Raw genomic sequence first — 25343 nt, 5'->3', positions numbered from 1 at the left:
TGTGAATTTTTGAAATGTCTTTTCTTGATTACCTGGCTTGACGAGCACACCGAGCAGCTCTCTATTGTGTGCAACTGCCTAGCTCACCATGCCGGTTACGTGCTCCAGACACTCTGGATTGGAGTAGATGAGCTATTGGATCTCCTGGGCCTGTGGGGAGAAGAGGCTCTGCAGACACAGCTATGGACCAGTAATAGGAACCTGGACATCCATGAGCAGATTGTATGGAGGATTCAGGAGAAGCAGTATGACAGGGACCAGCACCATGCTGTGTGAAAGTGTAAGAACTGCAACAGGTGTATCAGAAGGCCAGGGAGGCCAACAGTCAATCCATTGCCAAGCTGCAGACCTGCCGCTTTTATAAAGAGCCACATGCCATACTATGCAGAGACCCCATCACCACCCCACAGACTACCAGGGATACCTCCAAGGAGCCTGAGCCATAGGCCCCTGATGTGAACAGTGAGGAGGTGGAGGAAGAAGAGGGTGGAAAACATGCAACTGGGGGGTCCAGCTATGCCATGAGCCAGGACCTGTTTGAGATTCCACTGCAGTCCCAGCTTTCGAGCATGGGTGAGCCCGATGTAGGGGAAGTAACATCAGGTAAGTGTTGTGACAAAGTTCCTCCTCTACCTTGGTGGGTCTTGCACTTATTGGCGGATTTGCTCTCCTTGGAGCTTCACAGCAGCCCTTAGTTTGGCCGTTTTTGTGAACCCACAGTCCGGGTCCCCTCCTCCTGGTCTCTGACCAGGAGTTGGGAGGTTTGGGGGGAACCCGTGCCTGCCCTTTACTCTGGGTTCCAGCCTAGGGCCCTGTGGAATGCAGCTGTCTAGAGTGCCTCCTGGAACAGCTGTGCGACAGCTACAATTCCCTCGGCTACTTCCCCATGGCCTCCTTCCAACACCTTCTTTATCCTCACATAGGACCTTCCCCCTGGTGTCTGATAATGCTTGGTACTCCTCAGTCCTCCAACAGTATGCTTTCTCACTCTCAGCTCCTAGTGCCATTTGCTCCCAGCTCCGTACACGCACACCACAAACTGAAGTGAGCTCCTTTTTAAACCCGGGTGCCCTGATTAGCTTGCCTTAATTGATTCTAACAGCTTCTTGATTGGCTGCAGGTATTCTAATCAGCCTGTCTGTCTTAATTGTCTCCAGAAGGTTCCTGCTTGCTCTGGAACCTTCCCTGTTACCTTACTAGTGAAAAGGGACCTACTTAACCTGGGGCTAATATATCTACCTTCTATTACTCTCCTGTAGCCATCTGGCCCGACCCTGTCACATAGTGTAATTGTATTTCCCATTACGATGGTATACTGATGTTGCTCCTATCTTAACAGGACACAACTATCAACTTTTCATTAATTTACTTGTACAAGAGGAGATCGTGGTGCAACAAAGAGGTAGCATTATTATCTGCTTTTCAGTGCCCTCTAGAGTTAAGCAAGGCAGGGGAGGTGAGTATGGGGGAGGGCATGCGAAGCAGTTATGTAGACCGGGATGTTCCTTGAATCTTCCTGAGAGATCTTGGTGAAACTGCCATGGAGGCTCTCTGCAATCCTATCCCAAAGGTTTCTAGGGATGACGGCCTTATTACTTCCTCCTCAGTAGGACACTTTCCCACTGCACTCAGCAATAACTTCAGCAGGCACCATTGCAGTGCATAGGCTAGCAGCATACCGCCACTTCCAAGAGCAGGAGACGGGTGGTGGTGGTGGTCAGGGACTCCCTCCTAAGGGGACGAAGTCATCCATCTGCCGTCCAGACTGGGAAACTTGCAGTGTGCTGCTTGCCTGGAGCTAGAATTCAGGATGTGATGGGGTGTCTGCCCGGACTGATCAAGCCCTCGGGCCGCTGCTCCTTCCTACTTCTCCATGTGGGCACCAATGATACTGCCAAGAATGACCTTGAGTGGGTCACTGCAGACTACGTGGCTCTGGGACGAAGGATAAAGGAGTTTGAGATGCAAGTCATTTCTCGTCCATCCTTGCTGTTGAAGGAAAAGACCTAGGTAGGGACCATGAAATTGTAGAAGTAAATACATGGTTACACAGGTGGTAACAGAGAGAGGGCTTTAGATTCTTCGACCATGGCATGTTGTTCTCGGAAGGAGGATTGCTAGGAAGAGATGGCATCCACCTAATGAAGAGAGGGAAGAGCATCTTTGCAGGCAGGCTTGCTAGCCTGGTGAGGAGGGCTTTAAACTAGGTTTGCCGGGGGATGGAGACCTAAGCTCTCAGGTATGTGGGGAAGTGGGATACTGGGAGGAAACACAAGGAGGAGGGTGCAACAGGGGAAGCCTCCTGATTCATATTGAGAAAGTAGGGCAATCGGCTAGTTATGTTAGGTCCCTGTACACAAATGCAAGAAGCCTGGGAAACAAGCAGGAAGAATTGGAAGTACTGGCACAGTCAAGGAACTATGATGTGACCGGAATAAGAGACTTGGTGGGGTAACTCACATGACTGGAGCACTGTCATGGATGGGTCTAAACTGTTCAGGAGGGACAGGTAGAGGAGAGAAGGTAGAGGAGTTGCACTGTCTGTAAGAGAGTAGTATGATTGCTCAGAGCTCTAGTATGAAGCTGGAGAAAAGTCTGTTGAGAGTCTTTGGGTTAAGTTTAGAGGCGAGAGCAACAAGGATGATGTCGTGGTGGGCATCTGTTACAGACCACCAGATCAGGAGGATGAGGTAGACGAGGCTTTCTTCAGACAACTAACAGAAGTTTTCAAATCACAGGCCCTGGTTCTCATGGGGGACTTCTATCACCCTGACATCTGCTGGGAGAGCAATACAGCGGTGCACAGACAATCCAGGAAGTTTTTGGACAGTGTTGGGGACAACTTTCTGGTACAAGTGCTAGAGGAACCAACTAGGGGCTGTGCTCCTCTTGACCTGCTGCTCACAAACAGGGAAGATTTGGTAGGGGAAGTAGAAGTGGGTGGCAACCTGGGCAGCAGTGACCATGAGATGGTCGAGTTCAGGATCCTGACAAAAGGAAGAAAGGAGAGCAGCAGAATACGGACCCTGGACTTCAGAAAAGCAGAATGACTCCCTCAGGGAACTGATGGGCAGCATCCCCTGGGAGGCTAATATGTGGGGGCAAGGAGTCCAGGAGAGATGGCTGTATTTTAAAATAGCCTTATTGAGGGGGCAGGAACAAACCGTCCTGATGTGCAGAAAGAATAACAAATATGGCAGGTGACCAGCTTGGCTTAATAGAGAAATCTTCAGTGAGCTTAAACACAAAAAGGAATCTTACAAGAAGTGGAAACTTGGACAGATGACTAAGGAAGAGCATAAAAATATTGCTAGAGCATGCAGGGATATAATCAGGAAGGCCAAAGAACAATTGGAGTTGCAGCTAGCAAGGGATGTGAAGGGTAACAAGAAGGGTTTCTACAGGTATGTTAGCAACATGAAAAAGGTCAGGGAATGTGTGGGACCCTTACTGAATGGGGGAGGCAACCTAGTGACAGATGATGTGGAAAAAGCTGAGGTACTCAATGCTTTATTTGCCTCAGTCTTCACAGACCAGGTCAGCTCCCAGGCTACTGCACTGGGCAGCACAGTATGGGGAGGAGGTGAGCAGCCCTCAGTGGTGAAAGAACAGGTTAAGGACTATTTAGAAAAGCTGGACATGCACAAGTCCATGAGGCCGGATGCAGTGCACCTGAGGGAGTTGGCGGATGTGATTGCAGAGCCATTGGCCATTATCTTTGACAACTGGTGGCTATCGGGGGAGACCCTGGACTATTGGAAAAAGGCAAATATAGTGCCCATGTTTTAAAAAGGGAAGAAGAAGAATCTGGGGAACTACAGACTGGTCAGCCTCACCTCAGTCCCTGGAAAAATCATGGAGCAGGTCCTAAAGGAATCCATTTTGAAGCACTTGGAGGAGAGGAAAGTGATCAGGAACAGTCAACATGGATTCACCAAGGGCAGGTCATGCCTGAGCAACCTGATTGCCTTCTCTGATGAGATAACTGGCCCTGTGGATATGGGGAAAGCGGTGGACGTGATATACCTTGACTTTAGCAAAGCTTTTGATACGGTCTCCCACAGTATTCTTGCCAAGAAGTTAAAGAAGTATGGATTGGATGAATGGACTCTAAGGTGGATAGAAAGCTGCCTAGATCGTCAGGCTCAACGGGTAGTGATCAACGGCTTGATGTCTAGTTGGCAGCCGGTATCAAGCAGAGTGCCCCAGGGGTTGGTCCTGGGGCCGGTTTTATTCAACATCTTCATTTAATAATCTGGATGATGGGATGGTTGTCCTCCGCAAACTTGCTGAGGGTGTAATTAAGCTTTGGGGGGGAGGTAGATATGCTGGAGGGTAGGGATATGGTCCAGAGTGATCTAGACAAATTGGAGGACTGGGCCAAAAGAAATCTGATGAGGTTCAACAAGGGCAAGTGCAGAGTCCTGAACTTAGGATGGAAGAATCCCATCCACTGCTACAGGCTGGGGACCGACTGGCTAAGCAGCAGTTCTGCAGAAAAGGACCTGGGGATTACAGTGGACGAGAAGCTGGATATGAGTCAACAGTGTGCCCTTGTTACCAAGAAGGCTAACAGCATATTGGGCTGCATTAGTAGGATTATTGCCAGCAGATTGAGAGAAGTGATTATTCTCCTCTATTTGGCATTGGTGAGGCCACATCTGGAGTGTTGCGTCCAGTTTTGGGCCCCCTACTATAGAAAGGATGTGGAAAAATTGGAGAGAGTCCAGGGGAGGGCAACAAAAATGATTAGGGGTCTGGAGCACGTGACTTATGAGGAGAGGCTGAGGGAACTGGGCTTATTTTGTCTGCAGAAGAGAAGAATGAGGGGGGATTTGATAGCACCCTTCAGCTACATGAAAGGGGGTTCCAAAGAGGATGGAGCTAGGCTGTTCTCAATGGTGGCAGATGGCAGAACAAAGAGCAATGGTCTCAAGTTGCAGTGTGGGAGGTCTAGGTTGGATATCAGGGAAAACTATTTCACTAGGAGGGTGGTGAAGCAGTGGAATGAGTTACCTAGGGAGGTGGTAGAATCTCTAGCCTTAGAGGTTTTTAAGGCCTGGCTTGACAAAGCCCTGGCTGGGATGATTTAGTTGGGTTGGCCCTGCTTTGGGTAGGGGGTTGGACTAGATGACCTCCTGAGGTCTCTTCCAACCCTAATCTTGTGTGATTCTGTCCGGGTCTGGGTGGCTTTGTGATGCCAACAGGAGATGTGCTCTGTGTGCCTTTTGTTAGCCTCAGGAGTGAGAGATCGGCTAAAATCGCTACTGTGTCTGGAAAACTGCCAATATTCAATGCCATTGCCCTGTACTCGATTTCATGGAGCCAAGCAGTTTCCTCCGCATTTCGCTCACCCCTGGTGGGCCGTACTCACCTTGTCTGGTGCTGAGTGGGGGGTCATGCACAAGCATTCCAAAGCAGAAGTGTCAATAAGCACAAACATGTCTTGTTTAAAGCTTTAGGGGAACAAGAGAAGGGAGTTCTGAATCTAACATTCACTTCCAATTGGGACTATATCAACAGTGGTACTTGTGTGGGTTATCTGCCTCTGCTGCCGTTGTGGCCTTGCGGGTTTCCCACTCCACACCTGTGGGACACCTGTGCCAGTTGAGGGGAAAGGAGGATCCGGGATGGCATGTTCAGTGAGATCCTGCAAGCCATCGCTGCATCAAGGTGTGAGCGCAGGACCTGGAGGGTGAACACTGCATACAGCCTGGAGGAGGAAAGAGAGGCCCAGGAGTCCCAGCAGGAAAAGGAGAAGGAGATGAACCAGGATGCAGTGGGCTTTTCTGGCAGCAAACACAGGTGCTGCAGACTTTTGCGGACCTACAGGTTCCTCAATCCAAGGCTCGTCTCACTTTGCAGTCAATGGAGAACTCCACTGCAGCACCTCCTGATATCCCCCAATGTTCCACAAGGCATTCCACAAGGGGCTGCATCCCTACCCTACCACTCCACCCCGAGGCACATTAAGGACAACCTCAGTTTCATATGCACTGACCTGTGAGAGCCTCGGTTGCTGTAGGTGTGGGTAAAATGGACATCAGTGTTCTTTCCCCTTAAGTTTTGTTCCATTAATTTATTAAATTTTTAGTGTATTTGGTTTTAAATGGTACAGATTTCTTTGCACTGGGTTTCTGACTGAATAAAATCCTGTCTGGAAAATAATTCATCTTCATTAGTTCACAACATATGCTTACAGCCTGCCTAGCAGTTCTGAAAGCACCCACTTGTTACTGTACAATGGGACACAACTTGTCGGATCAGTGACAAATACTGTAATAATCAAGTTTCAGAGTAACAGCCGTGTTAGTCTGTATTCGCAAAAAGAAAAGGAGTACTTGTGGCACCTTAGAGACTAACCAATTTATTTGAGCATGAGCTTTCTGATGAAGTGAGCTGTAGCTCACGAAAGCTCATGCTCAAATAAATTGGTTAGTCTCTAAGGTGCCACAAGTACTCCTTTTCTTTTTGTAATAATCAAATGTGCAGCAAGTGCTGCAAAATTAATAAAATGTGCATGAAGCAGCATACAATTCCTAAGAGACACCCAAACAGCAGGGCCAGGTAGCACCTTTCAATGCTCTCCAGTCACTCCTTGTCATCCCAAGCCTGCATGGTGGTGATATCCCATCAGGCAGTGCTCATTCCTTGGGCCCAGAAACAGCGCTCCATCATCTGTGGCTCCTCTGTGAACTCTACCTACAACCTTGAATTGGCAATCCATCCTCCAAGAAATCAGCATGTTCTCCACTGATTTGGTGGTTTTGTGGCTCTGGAAATGCCAGAGGATAGTGCATCCTGTACGTGCAATGCTTATGACAATCGTGCAGAGTTGGGCAGACTCCACACTGCTGTCAGATGGCAGACAGTGAGGAGGGCTGCATAGGTTCATGGGATTTTTAAAACAAATGCAAAAATTTTGGGATATAGATGACATTGTGGTGGAGACAGTTGCAAGCTGTGAAGTTAACCCCTTGTTTGCAGTCATCCCTGCACGACTTTTCTGCCCCAGTGTGCATTGCCAGAACTTCCCAAAAGACACCTTTAGACAGCGGTGGATTGCACACTGGGATACCTGCCCATGGTGCATCACACTGTGCCTTGACACAACACTCCTGGTGAGTATGCTTAGCGCTGACACAAGGAACCAAGTATGCACATGCGCAAACAATACACTAACTGCGGTGGCTTTATGCCATTGTATCTTGTGTAGCGTAGACATGGCCTAAAAATCATGGGCTCACCAGTGAGCCTGGCTTTATGGCTTATTACAACAGTTTGAAACCTTGTAATCCTCCTTTTTCCCATGACTGCAAGGTTGTTAATTGTCCTGTTCATTTTAAATAGTTTCTTGCAGTGTGTTAATCTCTTATTCTTTAACAATCTGTCCCAGCTTGTATTTAGTTGTGATACTCTGGTTACCTTTTCCAGACTTAAAGAAGCTCTGTGAAGCTCAAAAGGTTGTCTCTCACCAACAAAATATTTCTTGTATCACAGCTTTCAGCAGCGAGAGTTCCCATCAATGCTATCCACTAAGGGAGACTAGAATTTATAGCTTGTGTGGTCATAACCACAGAATTTATTTTTGCAACTATGTGAAACTGGTTTGCATATTTAACTCTCACTCGATCCCGGGATCCAAATCCACTAGTCCAATTTTTGACATGCCCCTCATGGCAGCAGTTTGGACACATCTTAGGGAATCTGTATTCTCATCCCTGGCATCCAGCATCAGGCAAGAGAGGGAGATGAAAATAACTATTGCTGAGGGTAGCTAGAGACTGCTTCTTATGAGGCTGCCTCATCATTACCCAGGCTGGAAACACTTGCTTTATCACCTGGTGGGCTTGGCCTTCTGTTTTCCCATGGAGGGCAGGACTTGGATCTAGCCCCGGTCATGATTAAAGCACACCACAAATCTTTCCTATCTCACCTAGTTTAGAAACTTGCTCAGTTAGAACCTGTTGGGATAGGAAGTGCAGGCAGATTGGGGGAGTAGTAAATAATGAAGAGGACAGGTATGCCAGATTCACAGGGTTTGGTCTGTGCCCCAGCCTGGAGTGACCCTTTAATGTGCCAAACATCAACGGTCCACACAGCTCAACAGGGCAGGTCCACAACTCTGAAATTGAGCTGTCTGCCCCCAGCAATAGCAGTGCTCGCTGTAGGTATTTGCAGAGACACTAGACAACCTTTTCAAAAACAAGGTAACGCTTTAGTAGTCATCTGGCCTACAGAATATGAAAGTCCTGATGCCAGTAGAGGGAAACCAACGTTCGGACAGTCCATATGGCTGAAAGCCAGGGCTCTACCCAGTCAAGCTGCCCACAGAATGCATGTTGTCTCTGTCTTTTATTTCTGTTTTGTTTGTCATGTCACCCACACACTCTAGGGCACCCTCATTTACTCTGTTCCTAGGGCTCAAGGCATAACCCTCTTAATTAAGGCACCCACCCATACCCTGTTCCCAGGGCTCAGGATGTAACCTTCTGTGGGCTTATGGGACCTTTTACCGGTGAAAGAGCCTTACAGAGTAATATCCTTAACCTCTATATATTAACAATCACCAGAACAGAATGCACACGCTAAGAATACAATGCTCAACACTCCTAATAAGGTAGATGAACTTTTCCTGGTGGCCAGTCAGGATCAGGTTATCTGGGGACTCCAGCTTCTGCGTGATATAGCTTGCAGGATGTTGGCAGCTCTGATCTTGGGCTATGTCCTGGAGGTGGTTCCCAAGAACTTCATTTTGAACCCCAGTTTATATTGTGAAATTTGAGTCCTGCTTAGCTGTAGCTTAACCAATCATTTTACGTAAATATTACAAGATAATTCTTTGACCAATCCTAATATTGCAAAATAATTCTTTACCCAATCATACCCCACCACCTTAATTGATTTAAATCTTGTAAAATTAATTATGCAACAGGCAGGAAAAAAAATCAAAGAACCAGACCGAAACCTTACAGATAAACAATAGAGAAGCAGGGACCATAAAGGCCAAACAATAGAAGTATAGATTTAATAATCGCAACTATCAAACAGTTTTCTTTAAGCATCTGAAGATCTGTTTCTTTATCTGGTGGTGGTTGGTACTATTAGGACAGGATCGCCTTCTTAACAGCCCGATATTTCATTGTTTTAATGTAATTTAGATGAAATGTGAAGATGTGACTTTCTGCTTCTTGGCTCATGGCTGCTGCTCTCCTAATGTGGCTGCAGAAAAAAGCCTCAGACCTTGCAGTTATTCCAGGTGAGAGCTGTTTGTCTCTCCAAAGGCCAGCTCTTAACATAGCTCCCTGCCACCTTTCCCCATTGTTTTGCAACTCTCTGCTTCCCAGCAGAGAGGTGTGTGTGAAGGGGGAATCTTCCTTCTGGTTGGTGGTTACTAGGTGTGAATGGCCTGGCCAGTGGCATTCCCATTTGTCTTTTGGACCCTCCATTGAGATGGGTCACTTTCATACTGTCTTTAATGGCCCATTCATCCCACCCCAGACAGGTATTCCAAAAACTTCACGTCTTCTGCTTCATCCCAGGAGCATTTTAACCCTTCTGCACCCACTGGCTAGCAAGCCCTAGTCAGGTAAGTCCCTGGCATGCACATCATCCATACAATGTTATGGACAATTCCCATTTTGTCGCAACAGGTCACTGACACAGAGTCAACTGGATGGCTTGGTAAACTGGGTGCAAGCAAACACCGTGTTCTGACCCAGATAAGTGTAAAAGTATACAGCTGGGAGCCAAGAATGTAGGTCAGAAGTGGGAGTTTCTTGGTGTGCTCTGGCTTGACCAGTGCTGGATACAAGTGCTGCACTTTCTGCAAAGCCGGGGGAGGTCAAGCTTACAGGACAGGGGACTATTCAGGGAAGCAGTGATTTTGAAAAAGATTTGGGGGTCATGGTGAATAATCAGCTAAACATGAATTCCCAGTGCGATGCTGCAGCCAGAAGGGGTAATGTGATTCTTGGATGCATAAATGGGTGAATCTCCAGTAGGAGCAGAGAGGTTATTTTATCTCTGGATTTGGCACTGGTGTGACCACTGTGGGAATCCTGTGTCCAGTTCTGGTGTCCACAATTCAAGAAGGATGTTGATAAATTGAAGAGGGGTCAGAGAAGAGCCCCAAGAATGATTAAAGGATTGGAAAACCTGCCTTATAGTTTCAGAGTAACAGCCATGTTAGTCTGTATTCGCAAAAAGAAAAGGAGTACTTGTGGCACCTTAGAGACTAGCCAATTTATTTGAGCGTAAGCTTTCGTGAGCTACAGCTCACTTCATCGGATGCATACTGTGGAAACTGCAGAAGACATTATATACACAGAGACCATGAAACAATACCTCCTCCCACCCCACTCTCCTGCTGGTAATAGCTTATCTAAAAAGAAAAAGCTGTAGCTCACGAAAGCTTATGCTCAAATAAATTGGTTAGTCTCTAAGGTGCCACAAGTACTCCTTTTCTTTTTGCGAATACAGACTAACACGGCTGTTACTCTGAAGCTTATCTAAAGTGATCACTCTCCTTACAATGTGTATGATAATCAAGGTGGGCCATTTCCAGCACAAATCCAGGTTTTCTCACCCCCCCCCCCCGCCAAACACACACACACACACAAACTCACTCTCCTGCTGACAATAGCTCATCCAAACTGACCACTCTCCTTACAATGTGTATGATAATCAAGGTGGGCCATTTCCAGCATAAATCCAAGTTTAACCAGAACGTCTGGGGGGGAGGGAATAGGAAAAGACAAGGGGAAATAGGCTACCTTGCATAATGACTTAGCCACTCCCAGTCTCTATTTAAGCCTAAATTAATAGTATCCAATTTGCAAATGAATTCCAATTCAGCAGTTTCTCGCTGGAGTCTGGATTTGAAGTTTTTTTTGTTGTAAGAGAGCGACCTTCATGTCTGTAACTGCGTGACCAGAGAGATTGAAGTGTTCTCCGACTGGTTTATGAATGTTATAATTCTTGACATCTGATTTGTGTCCAGTTATTCTTTTGCGTAGAGACTGTCCAGTTTGACCAATGTACATGGCAGAGAGGCATTGCTGGCACATGATGGCATCTATCACATTGGTGGATGTGCAGGTGAACGAGCCTCTGATAGTGTGGCTGATGTGATTAGGCCCTGTGATGGTGTCCCCTGAATAGATATTTGGGCACAGTCGACAACGGGCTTTGTTGCAAGGATAGGTTCCTGGGTTAGTGGTTCTGTTGTGTGGTATGTGGTTGCTGGTGAGTATTTGCTTCAGGTTGGGGGGCTGTCTGTAGGCAAGGACTGGACTGTCTCCCAAGATTTGTGAGAGTGTTGGGTCATCCTTCAGGATAGGTTGTAGATCCTTAATAATGCGTTGGAGGGGTTTTAGTTGGGGGCTGAAGGTGACGGCTAGTAGCGTTCTGTTATTTTCTTTGTTAGGCCTGTCCTGTAGTAGGTGACTTCTGGGAACTCTTCTGGCTCTATCAATCTGTTTCTTCACTTCCGCAGGTGGATATTGTAGTTGTAAGAATGCTTGATAGAGATCTTGTAGGTGTTTGTCTCTGTCTGAGGGGTTGGAGCAAATGCGGTTGTATCGCAGAGCTTGGCTGTAGACGATGGATCGTGTGGTGTGGTCAGGGTGAAAAATGGAGGCATGTAGGTAGGCATAGCGGTCAGTAGGTTTCCGGTATAGGGTGGTGTTTATATGACCATTGTTTATTAGCACTGTAGTGTCCAGGAAGTGGATCTCTTGTGTGGACTGGACCAGGCTGAGGTTAACGGTGGGATGGAAATTGTTGAAATCATGGTGGAATTCCTCAAGGTCTTCTTTTCCATGGGTCCAGATGATTAAGATGTCATCAATATAGCGCAAGTAGAATAGGGGCGTTAGGGGACGAGAGTTGAGGAAGCCTTGTTCTAAATCAGCCATAAAAATGTTGGCATACTGTGGGGCCATGCGGGTACCCATAGCAGTGCCGCTGACCTGAAGGTATACATTGTCCCCAAATGTGAAATAGTTATGGGTAAGGACAAAGTCACAAAGTTCAGCCACCAGGTTAGCTGTGACATTATCGGGGATAGTGTTCTTGACGGCTTGTAGTCCATCTTTGTGTGGAATGTTGGTGTAGAGGCCTTCTACATCCATAGTGGCCAGGATGGTGTTATCAGGAAGATCACTGATGGATTGTAGTCTCCTCAGGAAGTCAGTGGTGTCTCGAAGGTAGCTGGGAGTGCTGGTAGCGTAGGGCCTGAGGAGGGAGTCTACATAGCCAGACAATCCTGCTGTCAGGGTGCCAATGCCTGAGATGATGGGGCGCCCAGGATTTCCAGGTTTATGGATCTTGGGTAGTAGATAGAATACCCCTTGTCGGGGTTCCAGGGGTGTGTGTGTGCGGATTTGATCTTGTGCTTTTTCAGGGAGTTTCTTGAGCAAACGCTGTAGTTGCTTTTGGTAACTCTCAGTGGGATCAGAGGGTAATGGCTTGTAGAAAGTGGTGTTGGAGAGCTGCCTAGCAGCCTCTTGTTCATATTCCGACCTATTCATGATGACAACAGCACCTCCTTTGTCAGCCTTTTTGATTATGATGTCAGAGTTGTTTCTGAGGCTGTGGATGGCATTGTGTTCTGCACGGCTGAGGTTATGGGGCAAGTGATGCTGCTTTTCCAGAATTTCAGCCCGTGCACATCGGCGGAAGCACTCTATGTAGAAGTCCAGTCTGCTGTTTCGACCTTCAGGAGTCGTCCATCTAGAATCCTTCTTTTTGTAATGTTGGTAGGGAGGCCTCTGTGGATTAGTATGTTGTTCAGAGATGTTTTGGAAATATTCCTTGAGTTGGAGACGTCGAAAATAGGATTCTAGGTCAACACAGAACTGTATCATGTTTGTGGGGGGTGGAGGGGCAGAAGGAGAGGCCCCGAGATAGGACAGCTGCTTCTGCTGGGCTGAGAGTATAGTTGGATACGTTAACAATATTGCTGGGTGGGTTGAGGGAACCATTGCTGTGGCCCCTTGTAGCATGTAGTAGTTTAGAAAGTTCAGTGTCCTTTTTCTTTTGTAGAGAAGCAAAGTGTGCATTGTAAATGGCTTGTCTAACTTTAGTAAATTCCAGCCACGAGGAAGTTTGTGTGGAAGGTTGGTTTTTTATGAGAGTATCCATTTTTGAGAGCTCATTCTTAATCTTTCCCTGTTTGCTGTAGAGGATGTTGATCAGGTGATTCCGCAGTTTCTTTGAGAGAGTGTGGCACAAGCTGTCAGCATAGTCTGTGTGGTATGTAGATTGTAATGGATTTTTACCTTCAGTCCTTTTGGTACGATGTCCATCTGTTTGCATTTGGAAAGGAAGATGATGTCTGTCTGTATCTGTACAAGTTTTTTCATGCAGATGATAAATTTCCACTCCATACAGCTAAATGCAGTGCCTTGCATAATGACAGGTTTCAGAGTAACAGCCGTGTTAGTCTGTATTCGCAAAAAGAAAAGGAGTACTTGTGGCACCTTAGAGACTAACCAATTTATTTGTGCATAAGCTTTCGTGAGCTACAGCTCACTTCATCGGATGCATAATGTGGAAACTACAGAAGACATTATATACACAGAGACCATGAAACAATACCTCCTCCCACCCCACTCTCCTGCTGGTAATAGCTTATCTAAAGTGATCACTCTCCTTACAATGTGTATGATAATCAAGTTGGGCCATTTCCAGCACAAATCCAGGTTTTCTCACCCTCCGCCCCCCCCCACATAAACTCACTCTCCTGCTGGTAATAGTCCATCCAAAGTGACCACTCTCTTTAATCTACATAGAGTGCTTCCGCCGATGTGCATGGGCTGAAATTGTGGAAAAGCAGCATCACTTGCCCTATAACCTCAGCCGTGCAGAACACAATGCCATCCACAGCCTCAGAAACAACTCTGACATCATAATCAAAAAGGCTGACAAAGGAGGTGCTGTTGTCATCATGAATAGGTCGGAATATGAACAAGAGGCTGCTAGGCAGCTCTCCAACACCACTTTCTACAAGCCATTACCCTCTGATCCCACTGAGAGTTACCAAAAGCAACTACAGCGTTTGCTCAAGAAACTCCCTGAAAAAGCACAAGATCAAATCCGCACACACACACCCTTGGAACCCCGACAAGGGGTATTCTATCTACTACCCAAGATCCATAAACCTGGAAATCCTGGGCGCCCCATCATCTCAGGCATTGGCACCCTGACAGCAGGATTGTCTGGCTATGTAGACTCCCTCCTCAGGCCCTACGCTACCAGCACTCCCAGCTACCTTCGAGACACCACTGACTTCCTGAGGAGACTACAATCCATCGGTGATCTTCCTGATAACACCATCCTGGCCACTATGGATGTAGAAGGCCTCTACACCAACATTCCACACAAAGATGGACTACAAGCCGTCAAGGACACTATCCCCGATAATGTCACGGCTAAACTGGTGGTTGAACTTTGTGACTTTGTCCTTATCCATAACTATTTCACATTTGGGGACAATGTATACCTTCAGGTCAGCGGCACTGCTATGGGTACCCGCATGGCCCCACAGTATGCCAACATTTTTATGGCTGATTTAGAACAAGGCTTCCTCAACTCTCGTCCCCTAACGCCCCTATTCTACTTGCGCTATATTGATGACATCTTAATCATCTGGACCCATGGAAAAGTAGCCCTTGAGGAATTCCACCATGATTTCAACAATTTCCATCCCACCATCAACCTCAGCCTGGTCCAGTCCACACTTCCACTTCCTGGACACTTCCAGTCCACAGATCCACTTCCTGGACACTACAGTGCTAATAAACAGTGGTCACATAAACACCACCCTATACCGGAAACCTACTGACCGCTATTCCTACCTACATGCCTCCATTTTTCACCCTTACCACACCACACGATCCATCGTCTACAGCCAAGCTCTGCGATACAACCGCATTTGCTCCAACCCCTCAGACAGACAAACACCTACAAGATCTCTATCAAGCATTCTTACAACTACAGTACCCACCTGCGGAAGTGAAGAAACAGATTGATAGAGCCAGAAGAGTTCCCAGAAGTCACCTACTACAGGACAGGCCTAACAAAGAAAATAACAGAACGCTACTAGCCGTCACCTTCAGCCCCCAACTAAAACCCCTCCAACGCATTATTAAGGATCTACAACCTATCCTGAAGGATGACCCAACACTCTCACAAATCTTGGGAGACAGTCCAGTCCTTGCCTACAGACAGCCCCCCAACCTGAAGCAAATACTCACCAGCAACCACATACCACACAACAGAACCACTAACCCAGGAACCTATCCTTGCAACAAAGCCCGTTGTCGACTGTGCCCAAATATCTATTCAGGGGACACCATCACAGGGCCTAATCACATCAGCCACACTATCAGAGGCTCGTTCACCTGCACATCCACCAATGTGATAGATGCCATCATGTGCCAGCAATGCCTCTCTGCCATGTACATTGGTCAAACTGGACAGTCTCTACGCAAAAGAATAACTGGACACAAATCAGATGTCAAGAATTATAACATTCATAAACCAGTCGGAGAACACTTCAATCTCTCTGGTCACGCAATTACAGACATGAAGGTCGCTCTCTTACAACAAAAAAACTTCAAATCCAGACTCCAGCGAGAAACTGCTGAATTGGAATTCATTTGCAAATTGGATACTATTAATTTAGGCTTAAATAGAGACTGGGAGTGGCTAAGTCATTATGCAAGGTAGCCTATTTCCCCTTGTCTTTTCCTATTCCCTCCCCGCCCCCCCCCAGACGTTCTGGTTAAACTTGGATTTATGCTGGAAATGGCCCACCTTGATTATCATACACATTGTAAGGAGAGTGGTCAGTTTGGATGAGCTATTGTCAGCAGGAGAGTGAGTTTGTGTGTGTGTGTGTTTGGCGGGCGGGGGGGGGGGGTGAGAAAACCTGGATTTGTGCTGGAAATGGCCCACCTTGATTATCATACACATTGTAAGGAGAGGTTTCAGAGGAACAGCCGTGTTAGTCTGTATTCGCAAAAAGAAAAGGAGTACTTGTGGCACCTTAGAGACTAACCAATTTATTTGAGCATGAGAGCTGTGGCTCACGAAAGCTCATGCTCAAATAAATTGGTTAGTCTCTAAGGTGCCACAAGTACTCCTTTTCTTATTGTAAGGAGAGTGATCACTTTAGATAAGCTATTACCAGCAGGAGAGTGGGGTGGGTGGAGGTATTGTTTCATGGTCTCTGTGTATATAATGTCTTCTGCAGTTTCCACAGTATGCATCCGATGAAGTGAGCTGTAGCTCACGAAAGCTTATGCTCAAATAAATTGGTTAGTCTCTAAGGTGCCACAAGTACTCCTTTTTTTTCTGCCTTATAGTGAGACTCAAATAGGTCAGTCCATTCAGACTTGATTACAGGGTATAAGTAGCAAATATTGAGAGAGCAAATATTGGATAATGGATTCCTCAATCTAGCAGAAAAAGGTCTAACATGAGCCAATGGCTGGAAGCTGAAGCTAGAGAAATTCAGGCTGGAAATAAGGTGTAAACTTTAACAGCGAGGGTAACCAATCATTGGAACAACGTACCAAGGGTTGTGGTGGATTCTAAATCACTGACAATTTTACAATCTAGGCTAGATAGTTTTCTAAAAGCTCTGCTCTAGGAATTATTGTGGGGCAGGTTTTTGGCCTGGGTTACACAGGAGTTCAGACTAGATGAGCACAGTGGTCCCTCTGGCCTTGGAAACTGTGGATTTGTGGGTGCTCGACTCAGTCTGCATCTTGGGTACTGTTGGTTTCTGTAGTGACAGTGCCTTATGGTATCTAAGGCCATTCTGCCCTGCATGTAGGGAGAAGGAAAAGAGCACTAATCATATTCTAAACTCTTGTCTAAACTGCTCTGTGAAATGTGCAGCTTAACCAGGGCATGTGCTGGTGTGTGTTAAAGTTCCAGTTCACCCCTGCACATGGTGGCTTAGCCCATCCCCCCCCCCATCCTTGTTCACCGCAATGCATGGTGGCTTAGCTCATCCCCCATTTCTGACTATCCTAGTTCACTCCAAAGCATGGCAGCCTAGCCCATCTCCCCTCCCTACTTGTGCCCCCGCTTCTGTCATGCTAAGTGTAACCCATCCCCCCCTGCTGTCCTAGTTCAGCCAGGCAGTTTGGCAGCAGATTGGCTCTCGGGTGGTTAGGGCATGCACCACAGCTCCTTCAGTGATTTTTCCCAAAGGGCTGTTAGGGTGTGACTTCTCACATGATTCCCCGGAGCTCTGTAGTGCCTTTCACCATTTCCCAGCATGTTGCGGCAGGGAGCTGTCAGGTTCTGTGGGAGAGCTAGACAGAGAAGCATTGCAGCTGAGTGATAGTGTGGCCAGGGGCCACAGCTGAAAGTGTCATTAATGCAGTTCATCCAGACTGATGCAGGAGCACTGACTATAGATATGCTGCTCTCTACTATAGGTAGGACCCTACCAAATTCGTGGTCCATTTTGGTAAATTTCACTGTCATAGCATTTTAAAAATCTTGAATTTCATGAAAAGAAAAGGAGTACTTGTGGCACCTTAGAGACTAACCAATTTATTTGAGCATAAGCTTTAGCTCACGAAAGCTCATGCTCAAATAAATTGGTTAGTCTCTAAGGTGCCACAAGTCCTCCTTTTCTTTTTGCGAATACAGACTAACACGGCTGTTACTCTGAAACCTTGAATTTCATGGTTTCAGATATTTGAATCTTAAATTTCACAGTGTTGTAACAAACCATGAATATGTATTTAAAAATGGCAAAATATACATAGAATCATAGAATATCAGGGTTGGAAGGGACCTCAGGAGGTCATCTAGTCCAACCCCTGCTCAAAGCAGGACCAATCCCCAATTTTTGCCCCAGATCCCTAAATGGCCCCCTCAAGGATTGAACTCACAACCCTGGGTTTAGCAGGCCAATGCTCAAACCACTGAGCTATCCCTTCCCCCTTACATGTGGAAAGCCCCTTTCTCAGCATTTCTCAAACTGGAGGTCTTGACCCAAAAGGGGGTTGTAAGGTGATTGGGGGATGGGGAAGGGGTTTGCGGTATTGCTATCCTTACTTCTCTGCTGCAGTCAGAGCTGGGTGGCCGGGGAGGGGCGGCTGCTAGCCTGGCACCCAGCTCTGAAGGCAGTGCTGCCACGGCGCCAGCAACAGCACACAAGTAAGGCTGGGAATACCATGCCACCCTTACTTCATCGCTGCTGCTGGCAGTGGTCAGAGGAATGATGCCTCTGCTACTCCATAAGCCGCTGCTTTTTTAACCCTACTGTTGACAAGCTAACTGAAACAGAAGCATGCGACCAAACTAACTATTACTTAGAATTAATTACCAACTGCTGGTCTAATGACTAAGTAACAAGATTACTAGGGAACGACACAGTTGTTCCCACTTCCTGCCTGAGATGGTTAGAAGGAACCGAGTGGCAACTGGGGTTGCTGTGCCCTTAATGACCTCAGGGGAGTGGGGGTGAGGCCATGCAGGGTGTGGGTACCACCCTCCTTGGACACTGCTGGTGAAAACATTCTGAGCTCCTGTGCTGGGCACACGGACACTGAGTGGGATCCACACATGCAGTAACTCAAAGAGCTAAGCATATCCCATGGCATGACAGGAAAAGCTAATGCTCTCTCATCACCACCCCTGTAAATTCTTGTGCCCTTTCTTGTCCTAGCATCTGAGACGTAATGAACTCATATACATCCCTATGCCTGTATTCCACCCACTGCCTCCTGATTGTTCCCTTCCCCAACAGCTGAATGACAGAGTGCGACAGAGGGTGCAACAAACATAACTGTGGGCCTGGCGCCCAGCTGTACCAGGCAGCACCTAGAGATGCAGCCGCTGAGCCAGTACTGCCTGGTGGGATCCGAGCACTCCTGGCACCCCCACAGCTGTCTGTAAAAAAATTCCTTCCGGTGCTGGGAGTTGAGCCTCAGGCCTGCAGGCCTCTCTCTCGCCTCATCTGAACGTGGATGGTGGGAGAGGAGGGAAAATGCACTTCAGGGGAAGGAGGGTATGGAGAAAATGAATGGGGTGGGGATTTCATATAGCAGCAGAGTAACATGCCTTTCAGTTTCTAACCACGTGCACTGTCAGACTGTTCTGGGGATGCAGGTTTATGGAAGGGGGTTTGCCTGACATCTGGTGTCGGGCCTGGCTGAGCTAGAGCTCCCTGCCCCGAAAAGGCTGTTTCAGGCACTGTGGCATTTGGGATGCTGAGTTCTATAATGACGTCGCTGGTGAAAGCCTTGTGTGGTGGGGGGATGTGCATGCCTTTGGGCATCCTTCAGGGACATCTCCTGTACTGCTGTCCTCTCTGCAGAGGCAGGGAGTGCTGCCCTCTCTCTCCAGCATGCATGCGTCTGAAGATGGAGCTGCAGGCAGGATTGGGGTTGCTCAGAGCCTTATGTCTCCTGGGATTGGTGTTGCAGGAGGGGAAGCTGGTGGAGAAGGACACATCGACGTGGCAGCTGCAAGGAGAGCCCACAGTGCTGATCACCCTGACACACATCTTTAACCACTTTGCACCTCTCATGGTGAGTGCTGGCTGCTGGACGTGCGTGTGCTCCCCCACAGTGCTTGCAGGGAGGGGGACCCACAACTCCTCCTTGTTTTTCACAGCTGCCTGCTCAGGCAGAAGGGGTGACACGCTCCGGTATTGGAGAATTCACAAGCCTAGAGTTGTTAGGTAGTCCCAAGTCGCGAATAGCCCCTCTCCCATGGGGTGGCAGCTCCCCTTGCAGCCTGACTGAGGGAGTGATGTTGCAGAGCAAGTGCGGAGGCTTTGTTTACACCAGGGTGTGTGCTTTCTGTTTGGTCAGTAAATTGCAGAGTAGTGGTGGTAGGGGTGAGATTGGCGCTGCATTGCAGGGGGTTAGTGGGCTGCAGGACACACTCTTTTGGAACCCTTTGTACCCTGAGTTTGGCAGTCAGGCTCTTCATGGGCTCTGCTTTCTTGCTTTCACATCTACTGTCGCCCATTTTTGCCTGGCACTTGTCAGAAACGGTCCAGTTTCCGTGTACTCCTAGAGTGGGCTGGGCTGTTCCTAGCACCGAGCCGGGCATTGCTGCCAGAGGCGTCATCTTCAGTCTGCAGTAACAGGAACATCCCATTGGCAGCAGTAAGTCACCGTTCCTACCTGACGCTGGCTCCCAGCAAGTCTACAGCTTTCCACCTGGGCCTAGACCCTCCATGTAGTGCTGAGAACCCATTCTCTGCTCCTGTGTGGTGCTGCTGCTGGCTAGAGCTGCTGACCACAGGCTTTCTGTTTGCAGTGCAAAGTGTACCTGGTAGATGATGTGCTCATGCACTTCCTGCTGAGCATTCTGGAGCGAGGAGGGGCTGTGGAAGCACATCCTCTCATCCAGCAGCTACTGGATCTCATGTGGCTTCTCATGGAGGTGAGTTGCTCAGGCACTTCCCCCTCTTTCACTCTGCATCCCCTTGGTTCTCTGTGGCAATGGGCAGGTGTCAGGATCTCGGTTGGGTGCACCCTGCAGTGGCATGGTTTAACAGCTGAGTTGGTTTCTTGCCACCATCTCGCAAAGCAGCTTTGCCTGCCAGCTGCACTCCCTTAAGAATGCAGTACCAGCATCTGGTGCCCTGGCACTGGCTGTTCTCGGCACGCCAGGCCCTGGCTGCAGTGACTGTAGGGAGGGGGCTGGGAAGAACTAGATTTATAATTAGAAATTGCTGGTCATAGTGAGCTTCTGCTCCCACCCAGAACCCAGTGACCAGGTCCTTTCAGTGTTAACGACTGTTCCTTGTGGTGAGGGAAAGGCCGAGCTGCTACTGGGGAGCTGGGAAGGGAGGAGGAAGGAGTTCGGTATTCCTGATCTCTGAAAAGCGATTTTTTAATCAGACTTTTCTAGCTTCCCTAACTATAAATAAACTCTGATGTTAATTTATTTAACTTACTGCATGTGTGACAGTAAAACTCTTACTCTTGATTAAAACTCTTTGAAAATAACCACTATTTAGTAATACTTCTGTAATTATAAAGTTCTTTTCAGTGGAGCAGCCAGGGGCTACCTGGGAAATATTAGAGACCATGACATTGTATTGGCTGCAGTGGGAACTAGTGTTGCACCATTGCCCTCTTAGTAGGGTTAAAGAAATACAACCCATCCTCTGCCCCAGGCTCAGCGAGGCCAGGAGGTTGTGCCCCTTCCTGGGAAGTGTCAGAGCTGGCTTTGGCAGGCATCTCCTGGGAACCCCCTTCTGCGAGTACCTTGGGGGGTCTAAACCCAGAACTGGCAGAAGCAGCCTGGCGGCTAATCTAACTGCTCCAGGAGCTGTAGGGAAGAGAATCTTTTGGGTAGCTGGGGTCAGGCTTGCAGGAGTTCCGGGGTATTGCCCACCCCTGTGGTTGCACCTGGTTAGCAGATGGCTGCTACTAGCCCTCAGCACCGTGGGTCAAATGCTGCAGTGAAATCTCCCCAAGCGTGTTCTGGAGACTTGCTGGCCCGTAGCTCAGGTGACAGATTGCCCCTTGCCTCCCTCTCTCTCCCTCTCTCTTTTATTGCTGTCCTCCAGGAGTGAAATCAGAATCCCTGGCAGGATGAAGGCCTGAGAGGTACTTAGAGGAGCAGGTTCTCCTTTTGGTCTGGTATAGACCCGGGGAGCTGCATTGGCTTTCTGGGCTCTACACCAACAGAACCTGGGCCACATTTTGTCTAGGAGATGGCTTGTCTCAATGCTCACTCTGGTGATTGGTATTTGACAGCAGTTGCTCTCTACTGCTGATGCTGCTGTAGAGGCAGAGTGCTGGACTGCAGCAGTGGCAAGTGGTGAGGGGGCCTCTTGTGGTCCTGATGGGTCATTTCTGAAATGAACAGACACCTTCCAGCCCTCTCCACATCCCCCCAGATGTCGATTTCTGCTGAGTGTTTCTCTTTCTCTTACTCTCAGGATTATGAGGTGCATGAATGCCTCAAGCAGCTGCTGATGTCCCTGCTGCGGGCTTACAGGTTCTCTCCCATCATCCCAGACCTGGGCTTACAGGTGAGTGGTACCTGAGAGTGTCTGAGAACAATGACTAGCCAAGGATTCATCCTTCCCTAGCTTCAGGTGTCCCAACGCAGGAGTAGTCAGGAGTCACAGATAGATTTCTGCACCAGAAGGGACCACTGTGCTTGTCTAGGCTGACTTCCTGTATAACATGGGCTAGAGACCTGCCCCAAAATAACACTTAACACAGGTCTTTCAGAAAAACATCTAAACCATTTGAGTGATGGTCCCTATTGTATTCCATTGAGGGTAATACATGTGCTCCCGGAGCCAGAACTTTTCAAAGTGGTAGTGTCTGTCAGTTCACGCATGTGTCTCTGTGTTGCCTCGTGGTTTTGCCCAAGGCAATAAAGGGCGGGGTGGACTGACTGCATCTTCAGTTTCTTCTTACTGCCCCATAGTCTGAGTTGGAGTCTCTGCTGTCTTCTCGTCCTTGGTGACGCATTTCCTGGAAAATTGTTTTTATTCTTTATTTAGGAATTTTAAGGTTGTAATCAACATCCTATACAGCAAACAGGGAAAGATTAGGAATGAGCTCTCAAAACTGGATACTCTCATAAAAAACCAACCTTCCACACAAACTTCCTCGTGGCTGGACTTTACAAAAACTAGACAAGCCATTTACAACACACACTTTGCTTCTCTACAAAAGAAAAAGGACACAAAACTAACTAAACTACTACATGCCACAAGGGGCCACAACAGTGGTTCCCTTAACCCACCCAGCAATAATGTTAATCTATCCAGCTATACTCTTAGGACAGATTCTTCTGCTGGGCTATCTCGGGGCCTCTCCTTCTGCCCCTCCACCCCCCACAAACATGATACAGTTCTGTGGTGACATAGAATCCTATTTTCGACGTCTCCGACTCAAGGAATATTTCCAAAACATCTCTGAACAACATACTAAACCACAGAGACCTTCTTACCAACACTACAAAAAGAAGGATTCTGGGTGGACTCCTCCTGAAGGTCGAAACAACAGACTGGACTTCTACATAGAGTGCTTCCGCCGACGTGCACGGGCTGAAATTGTGGAAAAGCAGCATCACTTGCCCCGTAACCTCAGCCGTGCAGAACACTGCCATCCACAGCCTCAGAAACAAATCTGGCATCATAATCAAAAAGGCTGACAAAGGAGGTGCTGTTGTCATCATGAATAGGTCGGAATATGAACAAGAGGCTGCTAGGCAGCTCTCCAACACCACATTCTACAAGCCATTGCCCTCTGATCGCACTGAGGGTTACCAAAAGCAACTACAGCGTTTGCTCAAGAAACTCCCTAAAAAAGCACAAGAACAAATCCATATAGACACACCCCTAGAACCCCAACCAGGGGTATTCTGTCTGCTACCCAAGATCCATAAACCTGGAAATCCTGGGCGCCCCATCATCTCAGGCATTGGCACCCTGACAGCAGGATTGTCTGGCTATGTAGACTCCCTCCTCAGGCCCTACGCTACCAGCACTCCCAGCTATCTTCGAGACACCACTGACTTCTTGAGGAAACTACAATCCATCGGTGACATTCCTGATAACACCATCCTGGCCACTATGGATGTAGAAGCGCTCTACACCAACATTCCACACAAAGATGGACTACAAGCCGTCAGGAACACTATCCCCGATAATGTCACGGTAAACCTGGCGGCTGAACTTTGACTTTGTCCTCACCCATAACTGTTTCACATTTGAGGACAATGTATACCTTCAAATCAGCGGCACTGCTATGGTACCCGCATGGCCGCACAGTATGCCAACATTTTTATGGCTGACTTAGAACAACGCTTCCTCAGCTCTCGTGCCCTAATGCCCCCTACTCTGCTTGTACTACATTGATGCCATCTTCATCATCTGGACCTTGGAAAAGAAGCCCTTGGAGGAATTCCACCATGATTTCAACAATTTCCATCCCGCTATCAACGTCAGCCTGGACCAGTCCACACAAGAGATCCACTTCCTGGACACTACAGTGCTAATAAGCTATGGTCATATAAACACCACCCTATACCAGAAACCTACTGACCACTATACTTACCTACATGCCTTCAGCTTTCATCCAGACCACACCACACGATCCATTGTCTACAGCCAAGTTCTTCGATACAACCGCATTTGCTCCAACCCCTCAGACAGAGACAAACAACTACAAGATTTCTATCAAGCATTCTTACAACTACAATACCCACCTGCTGAAGTAAAGAAACAGATTGACAGAGCCAGAAGCATACCCAGAAGTCGCCTACTACAGGACAGGCCCAACAAAGAAAGTAACAGAAAGCCACTAGCCGTCACCTTCAGGCCCCAACTCAAACCTCTCCAGCGCAGCATCAGCAATCTACAACCTATCCTGAAGGATGATCCCTCACTCTCACAGATTTTGGGAGACAGGCCAGTCCTTGCTTACAGACAGCCCCCCCAACCTGAAGCAAATACTCACCAGCAACCACACAACAAAAACACTAACCCAGGAACCTATCCTTGCAACAAAGCCCGTTGCCAACTGTGTCCACATATCTATTCAGGGGACACCATCATAGGGCCTAATCACATCAGCCACACTTTCAGAGGCTAGTAAACCTGCACATCTACCAATGTGATGTATGCCATCATGTGCCAGCAATGCCCCTCTGCCATGTACATTGGCCAAACTGGACAGTCTCTACGTAAAAGAATAAATGGACACAAATCGGACGTCAAGAATTACGGACAATCGGACGTCAATAACATTCAAAAACCAGTTGGAGAACGCCTCAATCTCTCTGGTCACTCGATTACAGACCTAAAAGTGGCAATTCTTCAAAAAAAACCCTTCAAAAACAGACTCCAATGAGAGCCTGCTAAATTGGAATTAATTTGCAAACTGGACACCATTAATTTAGGCTTGAATAAAGACGGGGAGTGGATGTATCATTACACAAAGTAAAACTATTTCCCCATATTTATCCCCCACCCCCCCCACTGTTCCTCACACATTCTTGTCAACTGCTGGAAATGGCCCACCTTGATTATCACTACAAAAGGTTTTTTTTTTTTTCCTTCTCTCCTGCTGGTAATAGCTCACCTTACCTGATCACTCTCATTACAGTGTGTATGGTAGCATCCATTGTTTCATGTTCTCTTTGTGTATAAAATCTCCCCACTGTATTTTCCACTGCATGCATCTGATGAAGTGAGCTGTAGCTCACGAAAGCTTATGCTCAAATAAATTTGTTAGTCTCTAAGGTGCCACAAGTACTCCTTTTCTTTTTGCAGATACAGACTAACACGGCTGCTACTCTGAAACCTGTAGTAGTTTTGTTTC

At 47.6% G+C, this 25343-nt stretch overlaps 1 protein-coding gene across 8 annotated transcripts in view; it reads left to right on the top strand.

Moving 5' to 3' along the window:
* The window catches only part of RNF123 (ring finger protein 123), a 160560-nt gene that overhangs the window by 38138 nt on the left and 97079 nt on the right, over positions 1-25343 (top strand). For all 8 annotated transcript variants that reach the window (XM_048856501.2, XM_048856502.2, XM_048856503.2 and 5 more), the window contains exons 12-14: positions 19461-19565; positions 20305-20430; positions 21941-22033. In XM_048856501.2, coding sequence (XP_048712458.1) covers positions 19461-19565; positions 20305-20430; positions 21941-22033 — 324 coding nt within the window. The remainder of the gene's footprint in view (positions 1-19460; positions 19566-20304; positions 20431-21940; positions 22034-25343) is intronic.

Source organism: Caretta caretta, chromosome 7 (genome assembly GCF_965140235.1).
Source record: "Caretta caretta isolate rCarCar2 chromosome 7, rCarCar1.hap1, whole genome shotgun sequence".
Taxonomy (NCBI): domain Eukaryota; kingdom Metazoa; phylum Chordata; order Testudines; family Cheloniidae; genus Caretta; species Caretta caretta.
Note: the sequence above shows the minus strand (reverse complement) of the source record. Positions and strands in the feature narration are given on the sequence as shown.